At 40.3% G+C, this 22,731-nt stretch overlaps 1 protein-coding gene across 5 annotated transcripts in view; it reads left to right on the top strand.

Moving 5' to 3' along the window:
* Positions 1–22,731, top strand: part of Cdk14 (cyclin dependent kinase 14) — a 484,970-nt gene that overhangs the window by 113,317 nt on the left and 348,922 nt on the right. Inside the window, exon 1 of one of the 5 annotated variants that reach the window (XM_028862546.2) lies at positions 7,128–7,249. The exons of 1 other annotated variant lie outside the window; for it this stretch is intronic. In XM_028862546.2, the coding sequence (XP_028718379.1) occupies positions 7,181–7,249 (69 nt within the window). In that variant the 5' untranslated portion in view covers positions 7,128–7,180. Of the gene's footprint in view, positions 1–7,127; positions 7,250–7,337; positions 7,599–7,621; positions 8,034–8,259; positions 8,411–22,731 lie in introns of those variants that run through there. 3 more of the 5 variants (XM_028862565.2, XM_028862570.2, XM_028862561.2) reach the window with 3 other exon arrangements.

Here is a 22,731-nt window from a genome sequence, read left to right as displayed (position 1 = left end):
ACTTTTCAAAACAGTGTTTGTACCAAATGCTCATTACAGCTCAACTTATAAAAGCTGAATTATGGAATCTACTTATGTGTAGATGATAGATGAATGGATAAAGAAAGCATGATGTCAGAGCTTTTTTCCAATGACTGATGGAAGCAGATGCAGTGATCCACAGCCAATCACCAGGCAGAGCTCCAGGAGTCCAGTCAAAGAGAGAGAAGAGGGATTCTATGAGCAAGCGCAGCAAGATCATGATGAGGAAACCTGCAGAGATGACCAAACCAAACTAATGGGAACTCATGAAAGTTGGATCAATGGTTGTGGAGTCTACATGGGACTGGGCTAGGCCCTCTGCATGGCGAGAGAGTTGTGTAGCTTGATCTGCTTGGGGGGCCCCCTGGCGGTGGGATCAGAATCCATCCCTGGTGCATGAGTGGGCTTTTTGGAGCCCATTACCTATGATGGGGGACACCTCTGCAGTCTTGACACAGGGAGGGGCTTGGACTTGCCTCTACTGGATGTCCCTCCCCATGGGAGGCCTAGGCTGGGTTAGGAGGGGGATACCAGGGAGGTGGGAGGAGGGAAAGAGGGGGGATCTTTTATTGGTGTGTAAAATGAATGGAAAAATTTTCTTAATTAAAAAAATAAAAAAAACCAAAAGAAAGTGTGATGTACATACACATTGGAATGGTATTTAGTCTTCATAAAGGAGGGAATTCTGTAATTTACAGCAATGATGGAGAACATTATGCATAAGTTAAGTAAGCCAGGCATAGAAAGGAGAACACACATTCTCATGCATGTATGGAATCTAAAACAATTGAACTAACAGAAGTGGAAAGTATAGTAGTGCTCACAGAGGCTGAGACATGGGGGCAGTTATCAGTTGGTGGTCACAGGATACAGTCTCAGGTAGGAAGAATAAGGCTTCCTTCTCTCTTCCTCCCTCCCTCCCTCCCTCCCTCCCTCCCTCCTTTCCTCTCTCCCTTTCTCTCTCTCTCTCTCTCTTTCTCTCTGGTCTTATTTTTAATCTTTTGCAAAGCCTAGTGAATATACTAAACTGTAATGTGTAGTATACATTTTAAAATTGCTAATTCAGTAAATTTCATATGCTCTCACCACAAAAATTCTTATTTGAAGTGATAGATGTGTTACTTAGCTTGATTGAATGCTTTTTACAAATTGTTCATAAATCCTAGCATCACTTTGTACTATATACCTACATACTACATAAATCATCAGTTAAAAAGTTACATAGTTGATAATTTAAAAAAGAAAAAGAAAAAAGAAGTTAGGGACACTGTGAGTGTGTTTGTTAGAATTGTTTTGTTTTCTTTCCGGCTTGCAGTGCATAAATTCTGAGAGTGCCCTCCGTCTCCTTTCCCTTCCGTCTCCCTTCTGTAAGTTGCAACTTAAAAGACTGATAAAGTTTTTCAAGAACAAATTTTTCATGCCATGATAGAATGAGGGGTGTTCATTGATAAAACTAGCCACACTTGTTTCCCTCTGGAGTCCAGAAAACACTCAAAGACGAGAGAGTGAACAATCCTGATGTGCCCATGAAATGGTACCAGTGACACAGGGTTGTTTGAGAACACCTATGCAATGGCTTTTAAACAGTCATAGCTCCTTCGGAGTTGCAGGGTTTTGAGGAAGTTGTTTGTTTGTTTGTTTGTTTGTTTTTTAATCCAAATATAGGAATTGTGGATACTGAGTGTCACTGACATAGGAGAATTGTGTTGTAAAATTTTCAGATTTACTAAAAGGTTATGTTTATGTTTGGTAATATAACACCAACATTTACAAATCAGTCAATATAATGAGTATTTCATTGTAAATGCTTAATCGTAATAATTGCTAGGGTTATATGGAATTGTAATCAGTTGATAACCATCTTATTTTGATGAATCCCCATCTTCTATCACTTTTCAAAATAACACTAAAGTTTCTCTCATAGCTTTAATGAAATTAATTTATAAAATGGGCAAAGTTATAATGCATTACATAACCTTTTCTGGTACCCTCACCTAATCTTTAAACAGTTTTCTTAGTTGATGTTTTCTTTTCCTTTATTTTTTTAATGCATTCTTGCATTCCTATCTTCCATTGCTTTGCTGCTTTCTTGTTTCATTTTCATGTTCATCCTCTGCAGTGTCTGGGGTAGCTCCAGGTCATGTGACATGTAACCAGGATGTCAGGTTAGACAGGAACCACCACAGAGCTGGTAGGATAAAGACTATACACTGTCATCTCTGTTCCCAGCTCTGCCTTGAAGAGTCATACCTACCCTCTAGCCATGATATTTTCCCAATGCAAATGTGGCTGCCCTGAGACAGGGAGTGGAGATGTTAGAAGGAGCCTGCAGGAAAGTCTGGTGGACCAGAAAGAAGGAGTCTTGAGTGAAGCAGGGAAGCACATAGACATCAGATTATTGAGAGTGGGATTCACCTGTCCCTACATGCACACTGTAAAGCTGAATGCACTTCACTAATGTTCAACTGCATCCCATCACCAGCTGAAGTAATAGGAAGATTGTGCTTATAATCTAGTTTTTAAAATGAAGGAGCACAAGATACATTTCAGAATTGGAAAAAGCAATCTATGTAAGGGTAAGTATTTCAGGGGATTAACTTTGGTTTCCTTTCAGAAATGAATTTACATAGATGCCAGATTCTAGCCTTTTTAAAAAGTCAATCTCATTTCCCATTTTTCCTCAAATCCAATGAGATGTCTGTTTGCAAGATTTACTGCCTTTTTTCTTTGAATCTCAAACATTTTGTAGCCTCTACTGTGCCCTATTGATGTTTCATATTGTTCAGTTTTCTACAGGCTCACGTTGGAAAATCAAAAGGTTGCTGTTTTCACTCCTTTGCGGGGCCTGCCACCTAGCTCTCAAATAAATCAGACACAGAGGCTTTTTCTTAAGTATAAATGCCTGGCCTTAGCTTGGCTTGTTTCTTGCCAGCTTTTTAAAAATTATCCCATCTCCCTTTTGCCTCTGTGCTCTTTCCTTTTCTTATGTCTGTATATCCTACTTTCACTCTTACTCCTTGGCTGGCTGTGTGGCTGGGTGGCCAACCCCTAACATTTTTCTCTCCTTGTTCTCTTGTTCTTTCTTCCTTTCCTCCCAGATTTCTCCTTCTATTTATTCTCTCTGCCAGCTAGCTCTGCCTATCCTTTCTCCTGCCTCGCTATTGGCCATTCAGTTCTTTATTAGACCAGTCAGATGTTTTAGACAGGCAAAGTAACACAGTTTTACAGAGCTAAACAAATGCAACATAAAAGAATGCAACACATCTTTGCATCATTAAATAAATGTTTCACAGCATAAACAAATGTAACACATCTGAAATTAACATTCTATCACAGTTTCAGATACATGTCGCTGTTCCTCATAAAGACGTTCTTCATTGCATGGAAACTGATTAATTTCCTGATGTCTTGCCCCAACCCCTGTCTTTACTGCTGTTTTATGACCAGCCATACAGTTGTATTTGTTGACACCGTGTTTTTCTTTTCCCATGTTCATTTCCACTCTACCCCGACCCACAGACTTTGTTTGAACTCCTGTCACCAGCCCCTATTTATGGAGGTGGTGGGGAGACCCAGGACTAATGCAGAGAAGCCTCTGCTCCTGAGGGGTTTATAGTGTGGTTGGGTGTGAAGATAAACAAAGGAATGAAAGAAATTAGTTTATAGAACCAGTGAAGTGTGGTGAGGAGGGAAGGGCCAGACTTATGCTTAGGAGGTTGCTAAGGTCCAGGTGTGTAGAACCGGGCCAGCTGAATGACCCGGTGATTGACTGGGCAAGACCACGGTAGACAGAGAGAAGAGCAAAGAGCAATGTGGCTGCCGCAGGTGTAAGCACCGAGGAAGTGGAAAGTGGCCCACCCGACTGAACAGAACTCACCAGGCTCTGCAAGTACCCCTCAGTTCTGCAGTCAGTGGGGACCAGCCCTGCCTGGAGCCCTTGCTCTGCCGGCCCACTCAGTGGCTGCCTGCCTACCTGCCTGCCTCAGGCAACAAATGGCTTATCTTCTAGTTTCAGGTGGACTGAGAGTGGGTACAAGCATTTTATCTGTGGCTGAATATTTCTTTATTTCTCCTTCTTTGTCCAGCTTTTTCCCTCTCTCCCTCCTCACTGAGAAAATACCCTCAAGAAGTTGGGTGGACTAGTGTCTTGGTTGAGCCCGGATATTAGGAAACTCTGACTCAAGGTGTGTGAAAGGCAGCACGCTGTTGAGCATGTTCATGTGCATAAGCCAGAGCACAGCTTCCTCCGCTCCAGCTGCCTTCCCTCTCTGTCTGTCTGTTGTTGTTTATGACCCCACTTTCTCCTTGTCATACCAGAAGTTCAGAGCTGCCCTGGGGTTTCCTTTTTTTATGAGGCCTCGTGTTCACTCACTCAACAGGTAATGACACACTTCTTTATCTCCCCGTCCCTAGTTCCATTGCCTTCTTCAAGTCTTGTCTAGACATTGTCCTTGCTTCCTGAACGTCTTTCCCCTTTCCTCCTGCCCAGGTCCGGTTTCTATAGCATGTCCATGTTGAAAAATGAAAACCCCATCCTTCCCACTTTCTGCCTTACAGTCCCATAGGGCCTCCCTTTCAGATTCCATGACAACTTCATGTGGGGTAAAATGGCTAACTCTTGGTATGCTTTACAAGACCCTTTGTGTTCTGGCATTGACCCTTCTAGCCTTCAGCCTGCACAGTTACTACCGCTGTGCGTGGCTATCCCCTCAGCCAGCTTCCAGCTGAGGCTTCACGCTGCCCCTCACATGCCCTCCCCGTCCTGGGCCTCCGATTTATGTTGCTTCCTCTGTGGAGTCTCTTCTGAGCTACTGAAGGGAGGTTATTTGTACCTCAACATGCGCTCAAAAACTTGCATCTTCGAGGATGCTTGTGTCTAGCACTCAGGAGACTGGGGTGTGAGGATTAAATGTTTGAGGAGAGCCTCATCGTCATAGACCACTGAAGGCCATCCTGGGCCACATAGTGGGACCCTGTCTTAATACAACACCACTATACTTATTTAATTGCATTATAATAACTTGTTTTTATTTCTTTAGCTTTGTCTTATGATAGGTTTTATTAAGTGTTTGAAATCATTATCTGCAGTTTGTTTTTGAGTTTGATCTATTCTGATCTACTTGCAAATTTGATTTTTCACAAACATAGACATTTGATACTCATAGATAATCTCACGTCTTGCATGCCTGTGTTTAAATGTCTGTTTACAGTGTTAGCACGTACTCAGGTCCTTGTGCATAGTAGGAGCTTTATTCCCAATCACTCACTTGGTTCCTTGGATGTAGAGAAGAATGCAATATAAACACACACTTGTGGAATAACTAACTGGAAGAGGAGAGGAGAGGGTTTTTTTTTTTAAATTAACCCTTTGATTTTTATACAGAATACCTTTGTAAACAAGAATTTATTTCCCACACAGTTTCAGGAAAAATAAAGCACAGGGATATTATGGTCAAGTGACCAAGCTGACTTGAAACATGGATTATTTCAGGGAGCATTGAATGATGGGAAGGGAGTTTGCCTAACATAATTTTAGGCCCCAAATATGGAGTTGGGTAATTGATTAGTTATTTTAAGAATTTAATCAGTGTTTTTTCGATGCCCAGCTTTGTGTTACAGGGAATGAAAAAAGCCGGTGATTGGCATGGTTTGTACTCGAGGGCTTTAACACAGGGACAATACCATAATAGAAGAGTGCTTTATGAGACGGCATATGATTCAGTCCTAAGTGATTCAAACATGAAGCCATGTTGGCTTTGCAAAGGGGAGCGTTTGTGGGTAGGAGGAGACAACCTGGAGCGGGGGCGGGGGCAGCTCTGTTCTCAGATGTTTGCAGTGCAAGCATGGGGGCCTGAATCCAGTCCCAGAACCCATGTAAAACGCCAGGCATGGTGGTCCGTTCTTATAACCCCAGTACTGGGGAAGCAAGGTAGATTATTTGTGAGTTCCAGGTCTGTGAGAAACTGTCTCAGAAAATCAGGTGGGTGGCTTCTGAAGAGTGACATCTGAACTTGACTTCTGACTTGCAAATACACATACATATGCATGCACTTAAACACACCCCACCTCTGAAAGTGTATAACTTATTTCTTAGCTTGATAAAGAAAGGAGTACACAATGTTTTTTATTTTAAAACGTTTGTTTGTTTTGGGTAGGATTTTGCAGGGACTTTTCTTTTGTGTTGCAGAAAAAAATCAAGGTCATTATGTCTGAGGTGTCTTCAGAGTGATGAGGATGAACTAGCAGAAAGGCGAGGGGTTTCGTTGGGATTAGTTGGGATGGGATGGGCAAATTGTTCTTCCTCAGCCTTATAGACTCAAGCCCACAGCTTCGGGAGTATGACCCACTCGCCATTAACATAGTAGTTACCACCTCTCATAACTAAATTCATCATACAATTGAACATTTATGAGGTGAGATTACCATGCCACTTTTAAATTTCTTTTGTAAATTATTTGCCAATTTTGTCGTGCCTTACTCTAATTTATGAACCTTAGTGGTTCTGTTTTTAGGCATAGGAAATCCTAAATACGGGGGATAGATCAGCCTCTCTCCTGTAGGGGGCGCTAAGAGAGTAGTAGTTTAGTACTCCTTTGCCACCCAGCACCTTCTGGCATGACTTGGCACAATTGACTTAAAGATTTTGTGCTCTGGTTTGTGTTGGTATTTTATTTTTAAGGGTGTCGTGAGTCCTAAGACCACAGTAATTCTTCAGGCTCATAACTATGCATTCTATCACTTTGGTTCAGTAAATGCTACACCTGTGAGGTTTTTTTTTTTTTTCCTCATGTATTTGAGGCATGGTAATTTTAGAGTCCTCATTATGTCTCATTTACATAGGAGAAATGTATGCATATAGACACATTAAGCCATTTTCTAAGCATTTGCAACATTAATGATGGTAGCCTAAACTTAGCCATTTATAGGACCTCAGATTATTATTTAATGGGATTGTCACTCAGGACACTTACTGGCTTTCTCTAGTGCTTTTAAAAAGCAGAATTGTGCATGATAAGGTGCATCCCTTGATTAAATGTTTTTCTCATGTGCCATCACCATTAGCTGTTTGGCTTCCATTCTCTATGCTTTTGAGCAGCCCTGCATTGCAAATCAATATCTTTCTGGAGAGACAGTGTGCTGTGAATTGCCTGGACAGCGTATGCATGGTTACTTTGGCTGCAATGCTGCTGCAGAGCGCGGTTCCTCTGCCTTCCTGGGAACTCCACAGGCAAGTCCATCGTGTTTGGAGGAAAAAAAAAATAGATTATTTTAGGGGAAAAAAATGAACTGCTAAAGCTTTTGCTACTGAACATTAGCATGTCCTTTGTGCTCTTCTGATAGCATTTTTTGGTCCTGCTCCTCTGAGATCAGCTTCTCTGAGTGATTTCTGGATTTTCTTCCCCCCTGCTTATGCTTCCCCCTTTCTTGGTTGTAGTACGGCCGTACCATTTCAGCTTGCTAGTGCAGAAAGATGTGAATTCAGTTGCTGTGTGAGGCTGGCCTGGTGCAGACACATTGCTAGAGATATGTTAAAGAGTTCCAGGTGAATCCAGCTTGAGCGAGACAGCAGCAGAACGGTAAGACAGAGCATGCCTGGAATTAGAGCAAGGGCTTTTATTGGGAGCATCTCGGCAAGTCTGAATCCTGACTCACTCATTTACAACTTGAAAAGGATTCATTTTATGCATGTCATTTTACTCACCCCCTTCTATTTAACTGCCAAACCCATCAGAGATTGATAAAGGGGTGTTTAAATTAAGGATCTGATGGGGTTACTCAGGGAGTCTCCGGAGGCTCCTGAGGCTATTGCCTGTAGTTTGTAAACACCAGTAGCAGAGATGAGATGAAGAAAATGTTCTGTGACTGCTTCTTTGCCAGAGCCGAGTCTGATTTCTTTGGAAACTAGTCTTTTTTATTGCTTAAAGAGATCTTGCAGATTGTTTGCCTGGTTATGCTCGGCTGAATGCCCTCTGAGTCAAGCAACTGAAGGACGGAGACCACTTTTCCTCTGGGTAAACTGATGTCTGCGAATTTAGCTGGATTGGATCTGAGTGGAATTGATATACCTACTGTATTAGAGACCGGGGGGCTGTTTCTCTGCCCATCTCATCCCTCCCCCCCTTGAGCCCTGAACACACCTGGTTTAAGTGTATGTTGCTGAGTGGAGGTCAGGGAGCTGCCATTTAGCACATTATATCTATAGTGGCTCTGCTTTTCTGCATAGAAGTGATAATTCTCCATGCAGTTCTGCCTCAAGTGCTAGCTCTACCAGTGGGTTGTTAGCATTGTAGATGCTGATGGAGAACCCCTGCATGCTTGAAAGGCTGTGGTAGTAGACAGGCTACTCCAAAATGAGGCTTGCCTGCTCATGAAGAAGATGAAGAGCAAGGTTGGAATCTACACCTTGACAGAGAATGAATTTCTATTTGTTTTATTAATTGGGGCATAGTATTAAGTACTGAGGGGGTTTGAAGTTGAAGGATATATTTTCATATTGTTTACATTGAGACTAATGCATTAGATGAATGTAAATTTGTCTGGGTCCACCTTTTATGTAGGTGCTGAATATTAAGGATGTCGGCATTTGATATTTTGCTTTAAAATATTTTTACTCTGTATGCTTGAACATAGGATTTCTCTTGAAATGTCAATGTTGTAGTCAGTGAATATCTGTTGATCAAACGATCAGTAACTTGCATCTTGGCCAGAAACTAGATTTATATAATTTTGTGATTAAAAAAAAAATCTAAGAAAGAATACTTCGTTATTTTATCAGCTTATTGAGAAAAACATTGATGGAATCTAGGATTCGTAATAAGTGATTTATTGGAGGAGGAGCCTCAGTACTTACTAAATTTTAAGTGTAAAACTGGACTTTGATTTCTAGGAATAAATATTTGGATTTTGTTCAAAGGAGAGTTGGAATTTTCTTATGTTTTGATCACTTATGATTTTCCAAAAGTAAATGGAAACATGAACGGTTATTTTTTTTTTTATCTAATTCTATTGAGATGATGCACTATTTGCTGTGTCTTTTTCTGAGAGTGATGTGTTCTAGTTATTTATATTTTTACCTTCACTTTGTGTAAGCTGTGAGGTTTATTTTTTCATCCTGTGACAGAAGGAATGGTACATCTGAAAAGAGTAATTTTAAAAAGGGGACTAGTAGAGCAGTAATTCGACATGATTTTACCATCCCCTTCTGCCCTCACCGTGCAAACATTATCTCTAGACTGTGTATAAGACATTGGGAGACACGCTTGCAGGAAGTAGAGAGGAGATGGAAGGGGCTTCTGGGTAGCAACATTTCCATTTCCCCCTGCAATCTACATCATTGTGTTCTCTCTCAGAAAGTCACTTTGGAACTTTGCAAAGAGTGTGATGACTGCTGAGGAGAGCCTCTTTCTTGCAGCCATTCACCTGCAAACATTTGAGCACAGTCTACTCCGTGACTGTGAACAAAACAGGTTAATCTGCTTCCAGTCCTCCTGAAACTTGGAATGTCATTCTAAAATCTGTTTTTAAGGGAAATTCTGTGGGAAATTTTTGTTGGCAATTGTGAAAGAGATACTGTCTGTTTTGATTTTTAAAACTGTATTTAAAATGCACATTACACAGAACTCACTAGTTTTACCTTTTTTAGATTTACATTACAGTGGCATTATTAAGTATATTCAGTAATTTGTAGTAATTACCCCTATCTTCTCCCAGAACTTCCCACCATCCCAAGCAGATAAATAATAGTTAACATTCTTCCTTCCCCCGACCCTTGATAACCTTGATTCTATTTTCTGTGCCTATGAGTTGGCCTTTGCTAGGTACTGTGTTTCTTGTCAAGGTGAACGACATAGTATTTGGCTTATTTCACTTAGCATGCTTTCACAGTTCACTGATATAGTATCATACATTGGAATTTCATTCTGTGGAGGGTATGCTTTGATTTTAATATGGAAAAGATATCAGTTTTCCTCCTGAGTATAGGGGTCACTAAATCAAGTTCCCATATGGACACTGTAGTAGATAACTTAGAGCTTCTAAAAAATTAGCCCATGGGGACTAGAAACGCACCCAGGGAGCCACCCACTGATGCTGGGGTTATTTACATGTGCTGGTGATTGAGCACAGTACCTGGACTGCTAAGATTTTCTTGTCTATTCTTTGCAGATAAGGGAGTGATGTTCAGCTGGAATATTTATTGTGAAGCTGGGTTGTGACTTTTGTCATCATTAACATTAAGATTTCACCTACTGTGCTTCCCATGCATTGCTCATTCTATTAACAAAACATCACCCAGGTTTCCTGTGTACTCTGTGAGCTACCTTCCACCTCCGATCCTGTTTCTGGTGGACAGTCAACCAGAACCCCCTAGACAACCTCTGCATTAGTCATGAAGAATAGAGGGGGGGGGGGTATATACTTGATACAACAGTAAACAGTTTTCATTAGATAGGCAAGCTTACCTTCATCATTAAAGTTTTTCTTTCTTGCTTCCTTTAAATCCAAGTTAGTTTTCCAGTAGTCGATTCCTTTTTAAAAGATCATGTTATGGACCTACCCAGAGCCATCTATCTGTTTGCCATCAACAGACTTGACAATTTCTGTACTGGATCCCTAGAAATTTTATATCTGCATCTGTAACTAACTCCCTGCTCAAGGCACCCAAACATCTCCAGAGGAGCAAGATTGACCATAGCAATGTTTATCACCCGAGTCACCCCATCTTTCTAGTAGCCTTTGTCTAACTCCTCTTGTTTTCTTTGGGTAGGATCTCATGTTGTCAAGCTCACCTTTTCAATATATAGCTGAGGCCTCCCGCCTCTGCTCCCCAAGTGCTGGGATTACAGATGCATGTAACCACACATGGCATCCTGTCCTTAATGATTCTTAATGCATTATTCTCTTCTTTTTTTTTTTTTTCCTTTCTGTTATAGCCTGGCTTTTTATATGAGGCAGAGTCAGAATTAGATTAATTAAATGAATGTTTACTTGGGTAGTGAGCTGGAAGAGAGGAAGGAAGGGCAGGCCAGAAAACCACATCCCAGTTACTCTGTGTTGCTTTGAATATGCTTTTTCTTTTGAGCCAGGAGAGAGGAGGGAAAAAATGGACGGGCAGTGTTGCAGGTGAGGCCTGTCCTTTGTTTATGTAGGATGTAGGTCTCCAGGGACATGTGCTCAGTGGTCAAGGGCTTCTGCACTGTAGTTTGGTCCTGCAACCAATCTCCACTCCTGTGTTTACTCTCTGCATGGCCTTGGACAGGTTGCTTAGTTCATGTGTGTTTCAGTTTAATTACTTATGAAACTGAGATAATGATGCCCCCTCTTGGGACTCTTGTAGAGATTGAGAAATTATGTTAAAGGTAGTTTTCATAGTAACGGTTACAGAAGAGTTACATAATAGCTAGCCATCATCCTTACCATTGTCACCTTATCCAGAAACCCTCAGTTTCCATCTCTGTTTTCTAACAACTACATTTTTAGCTGGTCCCAGATCCTTCTCCAGGTTGCGTCATTAGAGGGCATAGATGAGCAACTCTTAATTTTACAGGATTGAGGAAGATGAAAGGAGGTTATGATAGGTTGTTCCATTTTTTTTCTGCTTATTATCTGCCAGACTTTGGGAGGGTTGTGTTCCAAAGACATTCTCTCTGTCCAGTTGACAACTCATTTCAACCAGCAGCCAGTTCCTCACCCAAATGGCACCTTGCTAACAACATTGGCAGTGAGGTGCTTCTGGAAGCAGTTGGTTTGTTTCAGGCAGCAGACAAACAGCAGGAGATTTACATCCCGCTGCTCTGCTCTGTTCACCTTGGCCAGCTTAGCCAGGAGTCACTGTTGACCCTTCTCTGTTGTGGGAAATGTATACAGAGCAGATCTTCATGAAGTCAGGGGGCTTTATTATAAAGGATCACTATCAGATTATTATTGCTGAAATTTTAGCTCTCCACAGTGGATGGACCGATTGTGAGGGCTGCATTGAAAGACACTTCCATTTTTTTCCAAAGGCTCATTGTTCCCTGTGTTTCTCTTCAGGAGCTCTGTGTGGTTAGTGACCCACATGTGATTCTCTGAAAATGGTACAAGCTTCAGAAGTCTGTCTTATATTCAGGGATGTCCTATATTTCTCAGAATTCTTTGCTCGGATTTGTATTGTAGATGGATTTTATTGGAAGATAAACATCACACTTTAAACAATGTAACATCACTCTTGGACGTATTGCTAAGTTATTATCCAAGCACTAATAATGCATTACATTTTTTTTTAAATTAGAAAAGATGTTTGATCCAGGTGAGGTGATAGCAATTGTGTTCATTTTCTATATGTTTCAGAATAAGATGACAGTATGGCATTTTATTCTTCAGGGAAGAATTTTTAAAGCATTTATAATCTTTATTATTACATGTCATTCATATAGTTACCAGGTGAAAAGAATTCAGGTCCAAATGGATCAGTCTTATCTCCAGTGGCGTTTTCTTTTCAGTTTCCATTGATGAATGTTATTGTACTTTCTGGATGCTTTATCTTGCATGAGGGACAGAATAGAGCGGTACCTGAGAGGTCTACATGTGAAGGTAGACCTACCCTGGTTCAGCACAAACAAGCCAGGGACGATTCAGTGAAGCTCAGAAGTGAAACAACAGGATTCAAATGGCACCTGGGCCTGACCTTTGCACAGCCTTTCTGACAGATGACGGCTTCTGGAGTCTCTTATGATGTCTTTTAAAGAGTGAAATTCAAACAGTAGGCATTCCAGGATGGACACAAAGCCATCCTGGTTATGATATAGCATTGATTTCAAACTCAGCCTGTTTTATTTGCTCTTGGTACTTCTGAAATGGCACATGGTCTTTGTTTTTTAAATTGCTGTGGTTCATGTTAGTCTTCCTGGCCAGGTTACTTCACTAATGCATAATGGGAGATTTTCTGAAAATATACAGTGACTCCCCCTTCCCAGGCAGGACCAAAGACAGAGCTTAATAAAAAGAAAGGCTGTATATAAACCTGTATATTCTTTAGAGAGGAGAAAAATGTCCTTTTATGCAGGAATAGGGTTTTTTTTTTTTTTTTTTTTTTTTTAAAAAAAAAAGCTTTAAGGAAACAGTGTCTTGATGAAGAAACTAATTAGCCATGCATTAAGAGCTGGATTGTATGGCTTACTGTTTTGGTTTCGGTGAGAATGGCCATTCTACTTGTCGAGGTGTGGGGATTTTGTAGGTTGGTAGAGCCTTCACTTTGTGGAACAGCAGAGCAGAGAGACTCCTTGCCGTGTGGAGATTCTTATCCTCACACATATTCCTTTTCTGGTCCCTCTGACTACAGATGTGTGTTCATAGAGAAAATATAGTTATCAGTTGTGCTGTTTTACCTCCCAGCACTGGGTGCTCATATGGCTGTCTGGCGTGAATGCTAGGTCCTTAACTCTCTTTTACATGGTGGTATTTTAACCAGATTACAATTGGGGGTATCAAGCAGGAGTCAGAGAATTTGTATATACCTTCTTTGACCATTTGGATTGCTTGATAAAATTTTACTGGGACCAGTGTTTGAAGGGTGTTCCATTCAGTCTTCCACAGAACAGGAATCAGAGCCCATGTGCTTTCATTCCATTCTGCCATGATGCAAGCAGTGGGCTCTCTCCCAGTGGATGGCAGGTCTTGTTGTAGGGTAGGTACACAGTACTTTGTACACATCTATGTCTTAAAAATGTCATTTTCTAGATGTAGGAGTAACTTCTTTCTAAACTTTTCCCCTCCAAAGATACCAAATAAACCTAGGTAAATAGGCAAAGCGTAGTTTTGGATTCAATTTTCTTGAGAAAAGTGTTAATGACATTAAAAAATATAGTCAAGATGGTTAATGTTGGAACCTTTACTAGAACATATAAGTGTTCCTTTACTAGAAACATATAAGTATATCAACCTATAGGCATAAATCTGTGTGTTTTATTCATTCTTACCTTCATCTCATTGCTTTTGTTTTCTTATAGAGAGTACTTACAAACACAATGGCTCTATATTGTTAGGAAACTTTATTTCGGTGTTCAAAATAGTAGTAACTATCTAAAATTGCCATCATATTTTGTGGGAACTTTGAGGAAGTTTTACTCCAAGTTGGTGACATGCTTCATACCCCTGTGGTATGAAGAAACAGAAACAAAATTTGTTTCTTAAGGAATTGACTTCTCTCCTGTATTTGACCAAAACAGCAGAATATAACATTACATGGTCTAGGACATTGTGTCTCAAACATCAATCCAGAGGACATCTTGTTAAAATTCAGATTCTAATGTGGTAGTACTGGTGGTGGCCTGACATCCTTGTAGGGCTATTCCTACTGGTCTGTGAGCACCAAGAGAATTATAGAGTATCCTAGATGAAGTGTGAATCCCTAAAGATAATAGCATGATTAAGACCCCATGTAGGCCTTAAGTAATATTAGAGATGTTACTTTTAACCTTGCTATGAGTCATCATTAAACTTTACTTTAAATTTATCATTATAATTCAAAAGTGAAGATACTAGAGTTTTATAAGTAGATGCATATACCTTTATGAGCCTGTAGACAAAACTATATCTTATATAAACCCAGTACTATAATAATTATTATAGTAAAGAAAGCTACTTAGAATTATTCTGATTACATATACTAAAACTTTAGCTGTGGGAAGCATATATACATATTCCCATTAGAATTAATAAAACAAATTGTCCAGCTTGTTGATAGGAAACATTGGAGCCCAGAAGGGTTATAACAGAACTACAAGTCCCTGAGGCAATATGACATGATCCAGCTTTGTCCATCTCCATTCAGCTTTGCTCACTAGTTGATGAAGGAATTGTCAGATCCAAAGAAACAAGTCAGTAAAGAAGTACATGTTTTATTACCATAAAGAAACCAAATGGTAACAAATCCTGGTGAGGATGAAGGAGAAAAGAAGTCATTATCTATGGTTGGTGCATCCATGATTGAAGTCAGTATAGGAATTCCTCAAACTCAAACCAGAACTTCATGTGATCCAGCTATATCATTCCTAGGCATATACCTCTGGGAATCAAGGTAGCATTGCACAGAGATACAGGCACATCCATGATTATTGCATTATTGTATGTGAGAGATGAAGAAGCCTGCTGCGCAGTATCAGTCAATGAGTGGATGAAGGCAATGTGATATATATATATATATATATATATATATATATATATATATATATATATAAAATGGAGGACTTTTTAGCTACATAGAAGAAAGAAGTCATGTCACTTGCAGGAAAATGGATACAACTAGAGATCATCACATTACGTGAAATAAGTCAGACTTAGAACTACAAGTATCACATTTCTTCCCTTCATATACAGAACCTTGATTCAGGGAGAAAAGATATGAAAGTAGACTATTTGGAAATAGAAAAGGGGTCAGCAGGAAGGGTGTGGGCAGGATGGGCAATGGAATGTGTGTAAATACGTGTAAGAAAATGTGATAATGCAACCCATTATTTTCTAACTAATATATACAAAAATGGGGGGAAATGTAAATAACATTTTAAAACACGATCACCTTAATGAACATTGAATTCTGGAGGGTAGGAACAGCTGTTGAAAGCATTTTCATTGACTAGAAAAGACCTCAACTTGGAGGGTGTGTCCTTTTAATGTAGTTTCTGAGGATGATTTTTAAGACGTCCTAATTTTAGTTAAAGGGAAAGACTTATCATTGAGTGATTATTAACATAGCATGTATTTCCTCTCCATAGTTTTATCTTTTTGGACACTGAAGAAACAGAAAACATGGTTTATATACTCAAGGTATAAGTTTGGGCCTGAAATATAATTAGTACATGGGAAAGATAACAACAACCAAACAAAACAAAGACAGACTTCCTGCTGCTCAGACATATATATGAAAACAGGCTAATTGAAGTTTATATGAGTATATGACAGCAGCAGTTATTTAGGATAGGTTTTGAGATAGTCTAAAAGTGATATAGTTCATAGTAAGGGCATTTGTGGTTGCAGCAATGACATTGATCAGGGGCAGAGCTACTGTTCAACAGATCCAAGGCTGCCAAATATCCTACAGTGTGAATTGCTGCACCATACTTTACATGATTGATTCCTTAGCCAGAATGCTCATGCTGCTATCGCTGAGAAATGATTCTATGATCTCAGAGTTAATGAAAATATGAGACCTGAAATACCAAGGTAAATGTTTATGGTGTGTACCACCTTCATACTTTCTGAATCCTAAATTGCTGAGGTGGAATTGCTTATAAAACGAAACACAAAGAAGTAACTTTATTTGCCTGGCACTTGATCTACTTAAAATTATTCACCGGTTATAACCCGGGGCCCATATTTTCATACTAGAGGCAGGAAAGGTCAAAGGAACTGCTAAGGACAACGGCTGTGCTGTTTAGCAAATCAGAAGACAGACCTAGAGGGTTTAACAGGCTTATTGTAAGTTGTTCTGAGTTATGTATGTTAGCCAATGCTGTGATGAAGAGCTTTATTTTGGTAAAACAAAACGGTGAGTAATATAACGTCCATACTTGTCACCATATTTGCACGCAGTTAACACAGCCTATGTCTTTGTTCCATGTGTTCACAGAACCATCTTTATCTACAAAGCTACACAGACACATGGACATGCAAACACTCACTAACTGATGCGGAAAGAAGCCACAGGCTACATCAAGGGAGTGGATAGGTTAAAATGACAGGCAAACGTGGCTATCATGGCTATTATTCCAGTGGCCTTAAAGGTTCTCATATTCCCCCACAATTCTGTGCCTAGCTATCTTTTTATACCTGAAATTCCTTTTAAACGAGTAATAGTTTTGTTTATAATTTGTAAAATTCAGATATTTTGGAGGAGGTAATACCTTATATATAAACTTGTAGATGACTAAAGGTGATTTTCAGTGGGAGTAATTTTAAGAGAAATTGTTGATTAGGAGAACATACTTAGTCTTCCACGGAGGTAGTGGACAATGCAAAAAAACAAAACATCAATAGCTACAAATATATGATATTGTCAAGATTGTGCTCATCTCATAGTTTGCACTGCCCCTCATGACCATCAGAAGACCATGACCTAGCCCCTGCTACATGTGTGGGGCATATTTGACACGGGTCAAGTTTGCATCCTTGAAAGCCCATCTTTTCTTGTAGCTGCCTTCCATATAAATGTAGGGTAAGCGAGTAGAAAAGGTCACTCCGGGAACGTAGAAACATGCCAATCACCAGAAAAGGGCTGATTCAAAGGGACAATTTTCAACCTGAATGAATTAACTTTAAACGAATGCCAACCTTAACCGAATTAAGTTGTGCTCTTTCACATCTATTGCTGAGGTCTCAGTAGACAGTTTTCTAGGTGTTACATAGCTGCAAACAAAAATCAGAGGCCAGACTCTGCCCTTCGCAGCCCCCAGCAGTGTTGGAGTATCTAACTTTTTCTTTTTTCAAACCAAGTTAGGATCTACCCACCAATCAGCAAACTTCCCTTAAGGATAAGCAGGCCAACTCTATGAGATAGAACATATACCTGCTATCATTCGTGAGGCTAAATAATTCACGGACCCAGTGAAGACCTACTACAATTATCCTGCTAAATTAACCTAGCAGTAAGATGACTCCCAATGGTATTGCTGTACCCATAGAACAGTGCATTGCTCAGCCCTCATCAGAGAAGCTCCTTCTAGTGTAGATGGCAGTTAACACAGAGCCTCACAACTGGACAATGTTCAGAGAGTAAGAAACTCAGAGTACTCAGCCCTGAATGGGATGTCTCCATCACACTCTTCCCTTCAAGGCTCAGGGATCTATGTAGAAGGGGGTGGTAATGGGATGTCTCCATCACACTCTTCCCTTCAAGACTCAGGGATCTACGTAGAAGGGGGTGGTAATGGGATGTCTCTGTCACACTCTTCCCTTCAAGGCTCAGGGATCTATGTAGAAGGGGGTGGTAATGGGATGTCTCCATCACACTCTTCCCTTCAAGACTCGGGGATCTATGTAGAAGGGGGTGGTAATGGGATGTCTCCATCACACTCTTCCCTTCAACGCTCGGGGATCTATGTAGAAGGGGTTGGTAATGGGATGTCTCCATCACACTCTTCCCTTCAAGGCTCAGAGGATCTATGTAGAAGGGGTTGGTAATGGGATGTCTCCATCATACTCTTCCCTTCAAGGCTCGGGGATCTACGTGGAAGTGGGTGGGTGGGGGACAGACTGTAAGAGCTAGCAGTGGTGGACAGTTTTAGGAAGCAGCATTTTCCAGACACAACAGGGCAGATCACATATGAACTCAGACTGTGACAGCGTGCACAGGACCTGCACAACCTCAAGCCGGATGAAATCCCAACATGAAGGAGGGGAAGTGGGCACAGAGGCCACACCATTCACAAATGACAGCTGCCGGGAGAGGGAAAGTCAGGTTTCTTCAGTTGAGTGACACTGGGTATATCAACATACTCAGGAATCGTTGGTCAACACAAATTAGACTCCAGCTTTTTAGTGACTTTTTTTGTTATTTTTTTTTTTATCTTATTAGAAAGAACATGAAGTTTATTGGAAGGGAAGCAGGGAGGAGATGGGAGAAGCTGGAGGATGGGAAAGAATATGATAAAATATATTCTATGAAATTCTCAATGAACAAATAAAAAAGATAAGTGGGCCATACTTATACAGATAAGTACCTCTGTGTGTGGTTTCATCTCTCACATAGATAGAAATTTTAAATTCTGTTGAATTCACTGGAAGAAAAAAGAAGTTTATTCTGGTATTTGTGATGGTTGCTTCTTTTTCAGTGTTTTCATGAACCACAAGGCATCCCTGCTTATGTAATTCTTGTCACTTCTGTTTTTAAATGAAGTGTGAAAAACTGCAGCTGGGGAAAATAGACCCTTAGTTCCTATTAGTGTTTGCATGTCTTGTTCTCACACAGGGTGATAGTGTGCCTATCTACTGTGATTGGCCTTAGGCACGTGTACCCAAGATGTTTTTTCCTGGCCCCATGATTTGAGAAGAGCACTTTTAAACCATAGAAGCCTCCTGTTCCTCATGACTTTGTCAGCAAACATCTGCTAGATTCTTCAAGGGGACCTTTGAAGACAACGTGCTTTTGAGGGCTGTCTAATGAATATAAGACAAAGTCATTGGCCTGTGGAGGAGATAGATTGTTATGATTGTTAATTAAAAGGAAACATTGCAATATAACTACACAAAATATAGCAGACTAAATGCAGTTATTGAAGGGACTCTTTATAAAGCTTGTTAAGTGCGATTGAATCATCAAGGGCCTCTGGAGGTAAGTTTTTAGCACAGTTGTGGCTTGCCTTGGAAGGAAGGCCCCTGACAACATCTATTTAGCAAATGGTGAAAACTGATGATCTATGAAATGGTCTAAGTCTCCTGTGCTTGGAGCAGCTTTAGCCTGTATTCTTTGTACATGGCCAAGTACTCATGTTCTTGAAAGTATATGTAGCTAATACAGTCAATTAAGAATTCATTTGGGGCTGGAGAAATGGCTCAGTGATTAAGAGTGCTTATTGCTCTTATATAGGACCAGTGTTTGGTTTCCAGCACCCATGTTGGGTGGCTCACAACCACCTGTAGCCAGCTCTGAGGTGTCTGGCCTGTGCTGGTACCCACATACTACGTATGTGTTCTCATTCTCTGTCTCTATGTCTCTATGTCTCTCTGTCTCTCTGCCTCTCTCTCACACACACAAACACTTGCTCTCTCTCTCATGTTCTCACTGTCTCTCTTTCATACTCTCACACACACTTATTTAAATCCTTGAAAATTTTCTTGCTCGATATTTAATCTCTGATTACTGACTTAATCAAATTGCCTTTCACACACTAATTTCCATGATTCTGACATATTTCATATACTTTAAATAAAGAACATAAGAATGAATATGTTTGTTGCAAATATGATTGCTGCATTTATGTGTGCCCTGTTCTAAAACACAACACTATGAGTTGGATTAGTTTTACTTTTTAAAGCCTTCCTAAGCATTATAGATCAACTCACTTAGCTTGCCTCCCCAGGAAGTGTGGTAATAATTCTTTCTTGTGTTTTCTTGGATTATGTTATCTTTACAGTTGCATAGTAGCATAGGTTATAGAATCCTAGTTATTGATCATTTGGGGGTCTTGGTTGTCTTGTTTTAAATTAGTGACTCAAATTTGAATCATAGAATGGAAATCAAAATGAGTTTCCTTTTTAGGAGTCATTTCACATATACTGTTAAAAGTTAACTTATTTAAAAACTGCCTTCTGTAAGTGGGCATTTCTTTCTGCAGTCTGTTGTCTGTTCACCAGAGGTGCATTTTGGAATACGTCACTTGGGGAACATTACCTGCCCTTCAGCATACTGCACTGTTGCAGTGTCCTGACCTGCCATCCCTGGAGCAGACCATGTTACTCCTGTTTCTACACTGGTACAATCCCCTCCCCCAGGTCCTGAACAGCCACCCAAGTCTTCAGTAAACTTCCTACTTGGTGTAGACCACTTGACTGCTCAACATTCTCCGTGTTAAGACTAGTCATGTTATATTGCATTCATTCTTTCCTGTTGAAATTGCTATTCCTACTTGAGTAGCTTTTGTCATTTGAAATCATATTGAACTCATACTTTTTCAATAACTTGTTTGATTTAAACACTGTATTATGTTTCTTTTTGATAGTTAAATAAGCAACCAGTTCCATCAGTGGGAACACCAAGAACAATTCTCTTATCTTGCTAATATCCTTCCTGTTATTTTAAAAAGGTTCCCAGCTTTCCAATCAATAGCTTTGTGTTTCCTAGCCTTCATTTCTTTTATTCTTCTTTGATCCTTTTCTCCAACCCACCCCTGACACTTATGTCCTGTGAGCTGGAATCTATTTTTTTCAGTGGGAGGTATAACATCAGCTAGAATCTAGGCATGTAGTCAGGATGGGTATAAAAGTTGGAAATAGATAAAAGGGTTACTATTTATTGGCTAGAGAAATCTCCTTTGTGAGGTATGGGGTTTTGTCTTTGAGCCTTCTTATTTATGAGGTTATATCTTTAACCACGATTCTTACTCACTAACAGGTTATGGAGGGATTCACAGGGAGATGTGGGTGCAGGGGACTAGCACCTACATGTAATCTGTCTTCCAGGCCTCTCCTTCTGCTGGGTCTGCATCACTTAATGGTTTTATGCTAAGAGCTGCTAGAAATTACTGCTTCCAGCAAGAAGTGGACATGGCTGTCATTTCACCTCACTGGATGCTTTTCTGAACCAGAGTTCTTTAATTCAGGGTCTCCAGGAGAACTGTCATGTGAGTGTCAGGGCAGCAGAGCTGACTACAGGTATTTCAGGAGGACCCAGGCTTGGCTTTCTGTTGTTCTCACAGGCAATAGATGTGGGTAGATCACATTAAGTCCTGTGTCCTAAATACTGGAAACATGAAACTGTCTAGAAGAGTTACTTCATGTTACGTGGAAAACTCAGTATACATTTCTTCCTCGATTAAGATGCATGCACAGAGGAGGTGTGGATACTGGTATGATTCATAGCAGCCTAAACTGTATATAACCTTAATTGTATGGACACACTTGTTCATGAGCTTTAGAGTACTCCTGAAGTTATGGTTGATGGTACTCAATACATAGCCATTTATAGTCACAGCAGTCATGACAACCATTGCTTATTTTGGCCTGGATTTGACACAGTGTATCAAATCTGTTAGTGGTATATGCAGCGGTGGTTTTTAAGTTCTGCTTAGGTATCAGAGTGCTTCAAGCTGTTTCAGTAAAATGCACATATTAGATTTCTACTCTTGGGTAACATAGTACCACAGAGGCACAGGCTTATCATTTCACAGTTTCAATGGCTTGAAAGTCTGGGTGTGGCCTAGGGTTGCTTTGTCGGGGATCTTGCCAGGCTGAACTCAGGTTGCTGTCCCGGTGGCAGTTCTTACCTGGAGCTCAAGGTCGTCTTACTTATCGACAGAACTGAGTTTTACTGTGTGTGCAGATATGTGGTTCCCATTTTCCTGATGGTTGTCAGGCAGAGATGGTGTTAAACTTATGGTCGTAGCATACTCTCAGCATGGTCATGGCTGTGTCTCAGACTAGTCAGCCTCCAGCTTTCTGACTTCTTTTTCCTGGTTTGGGAGGGCTCTCTGAGCTTTGTTTACCCCACCAGGAAATCTAATGTTTGTATAGAGAACAACATAATTATATCACGTCATACTTGCATGGAAAAGGGAGGGAATTATGCAGACAAGTGATACTAGGAATTGTTTTAGAATCCACCTCTTAGAAACTTCAAATTTTGGTGATATCTATTCATAAGCATATATATTTATTATTTTTTTTAGCAGCATTGCACTTTTTAAATAATAGCTTTTGGATGAAGGTCTCAAAGCCTCAGCTCTTTTGTGTAAAACATATGATGATTAATTATTTGGATGAATCGTTTTGTATATGATTTATTACAAGAAGACTGAGCACGGCACTGTGGGAAAAGATACAGTAACATAGTATGGCCCTTACATTCATGGACTTAGGTAAAGAATGGTTGAATCTCAGCTGCTGGAGGGAAGGCTCAGCAGTTAAGAGCACTTGCTGCCCTTGCAGGGGATCTGGGTTCTGTTCCCAGCATCTACTTGGCAGCTTACAAGTGTTTACAACTCCAGTTCCAGGGGCTCCAACACCATCTGCTGGGCCCTGTGG

This window comes from Peromyscus leucopus, chromosome 3, assembly GCF_004664715.2.
Source record: "Peromyscus leucopus breed LL Stock chromosome 3, UCI_PerLeu_2.1, whole genome shotgun sequence".
In the NCBI taxonomy this organism is placed as follows: Eukaryota; Metazoa; Chordata; class Mammalia; order Rodentia; family Cricetidae; genus Peromyscus; species Peromyscus leucopus.
The sequence above is the reverse complement of the archived record's forward strand: the minus strand, read 5'-3'. Positions and strand labels throughout refer to the sequence as shown.